At 38.6% G+C, this 8965-nt stretch overlaps 1 protein-coding gene across 1 annotated transcript; it reads right to left on the reverse strand.

Moving 5' to 3' along the window:
- Positions 1 to 1533: 1533 nt before the first annotated feature.
- On the reverse strand, positions 1534 to 8544 carry LOC308282515 (uncharacterized protein). Its single transcript, XM_080722880.1, has 7 exons — positions 8302 to 8544; positions 5908 to 5955; positions 4530 to 4613; positions 3745 to 3897; positions 3197 to 3299; positions 2845 to 2893; positions 1534 to 2409 (listed from the first exon to the last, which is right to left on the reverse strand). Exons 2-7 carry the CDS (start codon positions 5934 to 5936, stop codon positions 2183 to 2185), a joined length of 645 nt encoding a protein of 214 aa, XP_080579006.1. The 5' UTR covers positions 5937 to 5955; positions 8302 to 8544; the 3' UTR covers positions 1534 to 2182.
- Between the last annotated feature and the right edge of the window lie 421 nt (positions 8545 to 8965).

The raw sequence follows: 8965 nt of genomic DNA on the forward strand, positions 1-8965 counted from the left end.
ACGGACGGATAGACGGACATGATCTGCAGGTTTTTTCATACTAAATGTGACCTATGGTCACAAAAACAGACACGAATCTATAATAAAATAGGAACAGTACCTGGAGCACAGGTCTCTGCCAGGTCAAATAGGTTATTGTGGCCTCCTGTTATAAATGGGCCAATGTAAAATGGGTGGAATTTCTTCCTTGGCCTTTCACGCCAACCGGACGTTGCGTTCATGATTTGAAGCAAGAAAACAGTAGCATATATTTTACTACCGTATTTATTTAATTCAATTCAATTGCAGATGTTTAATGCTCAACAGTTTTCAAATTGTATGACTTCCTGCACAACGTACCAGACCACACAGACACTATCACTACAGAACAGTTGGTGCAAAACCACGCGCTGCAAACAAATGAAGGGCCTTGCAATGTGGATAGCACAGCTCAAGAAAAAAGTCTGCACTCTTGCTTTTAGCCGATTTTTTAAATCTGGTTGCTGTTTTTCATGTCCTTATTGAAGTTGTAAATGTTTTCAATGTTGTTTTTTGTTTTTACTTTTCTTTTCTGCTTTATTAATCATGTGTACTTTTTCGGTACTTGCGCTTCATTTCTTTTTTTCGGTACTTGTGCTACATTCCTGCTCTGTATAGCACTTTCAGCTGCATTTCATGTCATGAAAGGTGCTTTTAGACATACTGTAGACCTATTGAGTGTGTTAATGCATTTCCATAGGTACATACAGTACATACTGTAAGATCATGTTGACAAAGAACTACCAAAAAGTGAGAACAAAGCTTGAATTCATTGAACATAGATACAATGACTACATTAAAGTAAATCTGGGGAACATAAAACTGTAAAATGCACTATAGGTGCTATATATCTGAAACGATAAACAACAAGTCCTTATACAAGGCCTCTACCTATGTATAACACAATACAAATATGAATAGTACATGATTAGTAAACAACAAGACATATAATTTACAAATAACCGGATTTCATTATAAAGATTTCCATCTACAACATGATTGAAATACCTTATTATCCATGACAAGATTGCTGACTGCATAGCCAACAATCATAAGCCAACATAGTTAACGTAATTTAGTTAACATAACAGATTTTGCAGGATGTCGAATCCATAGAGCAACCCAGCAAACTGGGAATAGAAAAACAAAAACAAACAAAAAACAAACAAAGGCTATCAGAAAATGTGTGATTTTATTTACGCATATAACATTGAATGACAGACAGAACACAGTAGTATGCAGAAAACGGTTGTAAAAACACAATGCAAAAAGGAATGGTATTTAGTATTTACAATAGAAAGGTCAGGGGGAGTTAAAGGGCCACTTCACCTCTGGGACAACCCTATCTTATTTTATTGTTTGGGACACGATCAACACAATCCTGAGTTATTTTTTGGGTTCAATCTGTGTTTTTAGATATTTTAGTATTTCAGCATGATGCATTTTGCATCACTAGTACATGCTGAAATTCTAAAATATCTCAAAAAACAGATTGAACACAAAAAATAACTCAGGATTGTGTTGATCGTGTCCCAAACAACAATAAAATAAGATCGGGTTGTCCCAGAGGTGAAGTGGCCCTTTAAGGTTAGGCTACGTTTACTGTTACCACCAGGTTCGAGTAGCAGCCACTTGTGAGTGGCTTTTCAGAGCTGTTTTAAAGGAAGGTAGGGATTTACACTCCTTTAATGCCTTGGTGTAGAGTACCTTATACACACACCAGGCCCATTACAAGATGCTGTAGGCTACTCTGTCCTCGACTGTGAGCCACCGGACCCCACGCTTGAAAAGTGATTAGCAGTAAGGTGAGCCCAAAAAGGAAGGTTAAAGGGGAAGACCAGGTAGAACAATAAAAGTCTGCACCCCGATTTATGCTCCCAAACATTAAGTTTACTTGTGGTAAAAAGGGGAAGACCACCCATTTTCAATATTGAACTATGTTATTAATAACTTAACTTGATGACATCACACCGTTGTACTTTACAATACAGACCCCAAAATCAATCCTCCAGTTCTAGGCAACACAGAAGGGGGGGGGGGACTTTTTTTCTATTTCCACACAACTCCTCTAAGGTATATTAATGACATAGCTCAATATTGAAAATGGGTGGTCTTCCCCTTTAATCAGGACCCTAATTCCACTGTAACAGTGACATTATGTGGATTATGTAGGTCTACCCACCACCCCCTCTAATATAATAGCATTCTCCTTGTCAGCTTTTCCAGGTGTTCTCCTCCCCTGCCTGCACCGTTTCCTCTTCTCGTCACCAGAATCTGAAGATCTCTGCTTTCTTTTTTTGCTGCTGTTGCATCCAATGTCCCCCAGGGGGCGTCTGGCTGTGTCTGACACAGAGTCTACTTTGTGAGGATGTTCCTGGTGGTGACACAGACCTGGAGCAGGACAAGACAGCAGTGGTGGAAAAATATTTACTTGAGTAAAAGTATCAATACTGTAATGTAGAAATACTGTTGAGTAAAAGTCCAGAATAAAAAATTTACTTGAGTAAAAGTACAAAAGTATTGGTAAGTATCCAAATGAACTCAATGTACCAAAAATGTGAAGTACAAAATGTTTGAAAATAGCAGATCTACAAGCTCACAACAGGTCACGATGTGACGCGTTGTGAGCTTGTAGATCGTCTATTTTCAAATAGCCGAGGTATAAAATAGGGCTAAAGTGGTTTATGTATGTTTTACAAAGCCTTACATATAGAACATACATTCATAATGTGCAGTGTGCTTGCATTAAGTACATTAATTGCCTAATTACATAATATTGTCCCCCCCCCCCCCCAAAAAAAAAAAAGATCAGTTGGAGAGACTCACCACCAACTGGTTTTGAAGAGTCAGTCTCATCAACTCCATCTACATCCTCCTGAAAATACACAACACACACACACACACACACACACACACACACACACACACACACACACACACACACACACACACACACACACACACACACACACACACACACACACACACACACACACACACACAGTCCAATTAAGCATTCATATTGACCAAATGTGAGAAGAATTTGATGCCATCAATAGCCATTTTAAGAAATATTTGTATTCTGTTAGTTTGGTGTTTTTGTTGTTATAGCTTGCAATAATAAAATCTTGGGTACATAATTCGCTAATATTGTGGCGCAATTAAAATGAAAACAAACCATTAGTGTTTCATCGTGGATAGTTGTGGCGTTAAGGGTGTCATCACAATTCACGGTGTCATCATCATCCATGTCATCAGTGTCAGGTTCATCAGGTGAGTGGCTTAATGACAAATTAAGTAATTGTTGGTTTAATTCCTGATCAAGTGAGTTTAAGGAGGCCTTCCATCACAGTTACTCAAAGAAGCAGAGTAGCAGACTAGATTTCACACTCATTGCCCAGTAATAGGTTCAAATGGGAGGCTCTCTCCATTCCGACATGTCGCCACTCCGAAATTGACTTCTTATTGTCGGAGTGGCGACACTCCCATGGGCCTAAGGTTTAGGGTTAGGGTTAGAGATAGGGTTAGTGTCGGAATGGAGACATGTCGGAAAGGAGACATGTCGGAGTGGAGAGATGCACTCGGTTCAAATATATGACCAATTACTTGATGGATTCCTTGCTGGTTTATTAGATAATTCACATTGTGCCATAGATGTCAAATAAACTCATCAGTAGTGCACTGAAGTGTTCCATGTTCTCATGAAGGAATCAATGTGCAACCAACCTAATGCCTCTGTCACTGTCACTGTCACTGTCACGGTGGCTGCCAGCGAAGGTGATGGGACGCCCCATGGACTGGTCACTGTCACTGTCACGATGGCTTCCAGCAAAGCTGAGGGGACTGTCTATCGACTTCTCTCTGGTGCCAGAATCTCCACTTTTGAAGACAAAACAAGTTGAAACAACGTGTAAATAAGTATAATTTAATCTAGGGTTAGGGTTAGGGTTAGTTCAGAACCAGTTCAATGTAAATCAGTCTTGGACAAAGAAAAACAACAGTAATTCCTTCTCAAGTGAGTAAAAGCAGCCTGTGTACAAGATATACTACACGACTACAACTGATACCCATGTACCTTACCAAATACTTCCAAAACATCAAGGATTTTCACAATTACAACACCAGAGGCAGCTCCACAGATCACATCTAACCCAGATCAATCAATCAATATATCACATTTATCACAAAAGACGTTGAGAGCTCATGGATCAACTATCTTTGCTATTTTAGAAATGTTTCTATGGTAACTTCTTGCCATCTCTTTCTGAAATGACCCCTCTGAAGCCACAACCTTTTCTTGTGTCATCCATTTGGCGTGTTTTTAACTCGTTGCATTTCCTGTACCTTAAAAAAAAATATATATATATAATATATATATATATATATATATATATATATATATATATATATATATATATATATATATATATATATATATATATATATGTGTGTGTGTGTGTATATATATATATATATATATATATATATTATTTTTTTTATGTGAAACTAACCTGCTGTCACTGTCACCAGATTTGAGGGGGAGGTCTATGGAATGGCCACTTGCTGCAGAATCACTCTCTGGTGAATGAGGCACTCTGTTTATTTAAAGTGGAAACAATATTCACATGATTAATTCTAATGATCAGTTCGGTGTTGAACATTTTCAATGTGAGGGCACGGTCACACCAAAGTTTGACTCCGCCTATGCAGTGGATGGCCAATCAGGGCAAGAATTTCATGGAGGCCATGAAGGCCATATCCGCAGCTGACTGTGCCACTTCTCCTCTGTCTCTTTCTTGTCAATCATGTAAACAGTAGACAGCAGTCTCTATTTCTTGTCACGTAGACACCAGTGTCTTTTGTTGAGATCCTGACATCTTAAGCATGGATCAGATTGTAAATACCATCATTTATCAATTTGACTGCAGATTAGGTTATCATCCCTAACCCTTAAATTCAACTAACGGACTAAAATCTTTTTTATTTGATGGCCTTCCTGCCCTGGAATTTGGCCTTTGTGCCCTCAAAAAATGGACAACACCAAAGGCCAAGAGGCCTTGCCCCTAAAATGACAGAATTCCAGGCCTGCTGCCAATGCATTTCAACATGGGAATGGAGTGTTTCTTTTGCGGGGAAAAAATAGCAGATCTACATGCTCACAACGCCTCGCGTTGTGAGCATGTAGATCTGCTATTTTCACAATATTTATCTGTGGAACCGAATCACATTAAATGCAATCTCTCGAGACAAGAGTCAATGATGGCTACAACAGACCGAGAGGGCGTTGCCCTTTCTTTGACGATGGCTTTCCAGATTGCATTAAATGTAATACCTACAATTCCAAGTGCTTGTCAGGGTGGGGGTCCCCAGTTAATGTTTGTTTATTTTGGGGGTCACAGCCTAAAAAAGTTTGAGAACCCCTGTCCTAGGTTATTAGCTTTTAATAACAGTCTTGTAGCTGATACTGATAGAATAGTTGAACTTTTGTTTTAACAAAGTTTAATGCAACATATGAATACATCTGGGGTCCTATTACGGGTCATCTCAACTCTTTATAGTCATAGTCATGTAGCCTACCATAATATGCTGTACAACTCGTATACCTCTGTAGGCTATAATTGTTCACTACTTCAAGTAGGCCTAACTGTCCCAAGTTTTTTTTAAATAAGACTTTTGTATTTTTTGTATGATAGGTTACCACTCTCGTTTATACTGTATGCTCTCCAGTCTGGTGTGTGTTGTCTTGTTACGTCTTGTATTGTCTTTTATAAATCAAATAAAAATTAATATTAAAAAAATGCAAACAAACAATACAACTTAGTTGTTCGAGGGAATGGTGCTATCAGCCTTTACATGTATATTTGTTACATTGTGTAAAAAGGTTCTTACCCGCTGTCAAGACTAGAAAAATTCTCCATTTAGGACAGGCAGTCAAACCTGAGGGAGAATAGAGGGGGGCAGGAGGGGGACAAAAAGTGAGAGATAGTTATGAATTAAAGAGATATTTCACTTCATTTTATCGTCTACTCAGGCTTTTGGGAGCACCCCGGACAGTTTTTAAGTTGCTTGATTCAGTATTTAGATATTTGATATTGATTTTATCAGACACGCCCCCTTCCTATAACTTCAAACTCCATTTCAAGCATGTTAGGTTCATTGAAAACACCTGTCCATGGTTCTGGTGACTCATACTTCCCTTCGGATACGTGAGCAGTAGGGTGGATCTTAAATGACCTTTTTTTGATTTTCTTGAGTCTTACCCCCCAATTATGTTCCAATGTACAAAAAACTGCTTTGGTTAAAATTTGGTTGAATTTCAAGCATATTTAGAGGTAGCTCAATCAAGTCAAAGATTGTACATTTTATTGGTCAAAATCGAATTGCACTGCAGGCACATTTAAGTTATACATTACACATTATTCTTATTCTTATTCTTACTAAGCACAGAAATTATATTTTTTAAGCTTACAAATCTAAACACAAATCTGATTACATGTTTGTCATTATGTCAAACCAGAATTAATGTATTGTAGGAAATAGCAAAGCAAAGAATGACAATTTGCAATTTTTCATTTAACGTGCACAATTACATGTCTTTATTGCACACTCTTCAATCATACTCACAACACACAAGCACACAGCCCCACTTCCTTGTTTATCCCCAAAACCCCTGAAAGTCAATGCAGTATAGCAATTCAGTAGTTACTGATCAATTAAAGTTTGTTTACGGCTATCGGGATACTTGTGCCGATAGTCCTGCACGATTTGCAGCAAGTATTGGAGTTGGGACTCATCTTTAGTAATGATACCACAATATTCTTGTATTAGGGCAACCCCACGCTCTGCATGATCATTGACAACATTCATCGCCTTCACTACAGCCAGAGCTTCTTGGTAGTCCTCCCTGGGCTCCCACTCAAAGCACCTTGGAAAAAATCTTCAATGTTCTTCCTTGCAATTGTTCCAAGGTCAACAGTAATTCTCTTCATATGCCCCTGTTCACCATAAGTGATTGGAAAACTTTTGAGAAGCAGCTTTAGACACCTCAGCATTTATTGATGAACCGGATACCTTGCTGCTCGAGATATCCGGCTCAGAGCTCCAGGAGCTACCATCATGCCCGTTGGATGGCAAAGGTTATTTATTTTATGAAGATCTGGATGTTTCATGGCCAATTCAAACTGACCTTCAGGGAAGAAAAAGCATGCATGGATTTGTGCATTTCTGCAGTTTGCAATTATGTAAAGGCATGGATGATGGCACCTGTTGCTGTCAGCGCTCCACTAAATGACTTGGAGCTGTTAAAATCGTTGCTGGAATATTCATCAATAAATGCTGAGGTGTCTAAAGCTGCTTCTCAAAAGTTTTCCAATCACTTATGGTATTTGGCTCCAGAGATCGTCGGACTTGCATTGTTTGACAGTCAAGTGAGCGTGCAAACGAAGAGGCTGATGGTGAGAGCCATGAAAGATGGAAATGAAGATCATGAACAGGGGCATATGAAGATAATTACTGTTGACCTTGGAACAATTGCAAGGAAGAACATTGAAGTGCTTTTCAAAATGATGGATCTCCCAGATGACTTCCTTGACGTTGATCCCGATGAGTGGGAGCCCAGGGTGGACTACCAAGAAGCTCTGGCTGTAGTGAAGGCGATGAATGTTGTCAATGATCATGCAGAGCGTGGGGTTGCCCTAATACAAGAATATTGTGGTCTCATTACTAAATATGAGTCCTGTAATGAGCTGAATGTCCACACACTTTGTTGAGTATATAACACAATAAGTCCTTTACTAGATGATAGAATGAACACAGTACAGAGTATCACGTTCCGTTCACTACTTGCTTCCTGGCTTCATAGTGACGTCATAGTCTCTCTTAAAGGTGTACACTACATCCCTTCCTTTCTTTTAAGAAGAACAAAAACAACAAAGAGAACTTCTTTTGACTGATCTTCACTCTGTCTAGATTCATCTAGATGCATTTCTGAACATTCAAATAATAGCATTTCTAAACATTCAAATAATAACTATTACTGTTGCATTCGCAAATAGAAATGTTTTGTACAATAATACAGATACTGTTCCCACTTTTTTTTCTCTTTTTTTATTTTTTATTTTTTTATAGTCAGTTAATTTCCATCAGTAGCGATCTGGCTTCTTAGCAATGTCATTTCCATTTCGATTATCAAGTGTAGATTAATTCACAGTTTAGTTGTGCACACGCAGCAGTAATATATGATATCCAAGACGTTCTGTTTCAGAAACACATGTGCAGACTCACGCATCCCTTTGGTGTTAGCCCTGTTAGCCGTTAGCTGCCCTGCTGTTGTTGTTAGCCTCCAATGTATTCCACAGGGGAGAGAAGATCAAAAATCACCGTGGATCCTTTGAGCACTGGAAAGCTGCATCACTCGTCGCCAATGTAATGAGCTGAATGTCCACACACTTTGTTGAGTATATAACACAATAAGTCCTTTACTAGATGATAGAATGAACACAGTACAGAGTATCACGTTCCGTTCACTACTTGCTTCCTGGCTTCATAGTGACGTCATAGTCTCTCTTAAAGGTGTACACTACAAGTCCCAACTCCAATACTTGCTGCAAATTGTGCAGAACCATCGGCAGAAGTATCCTGATAGCCGTAAACGAACTTTAATTGATCAGTAACTACTGAATTGCTATAATGCAGTGACTTTCGGGGGTTTTGGGGGTAAACAAGGAAGTGGGACTGTGTGCTTGTTGTGTGTTGTGAGTATGATTGAAGAGTGTGCAATAAAGACATGTCATTGTGCACGTTAAATGAAAAATAGCAATTTGTCATTCTTTGCTTTGCTATTTCCTACAATACATTAATTCTGGTTTGACATATGACAAACATGTAATCAGATTTGTGTTTGGATTTGTAATCTTAAAAAAATATAATTTCTGTGCTTAGTATAAGA

This window comes from Nannobrachium achirus (genome assembly GCF_963921795.1).
Source record: "Nannobrachium achirus genome assembly, chromosome: 3".
NCBI classification, from domain to species: Eukaryota; Metazoa; Chordata; class Actinopteri; order Myctophiformes; family Myctophidae; genus Nannobrachium; species Nannobrachium achirus.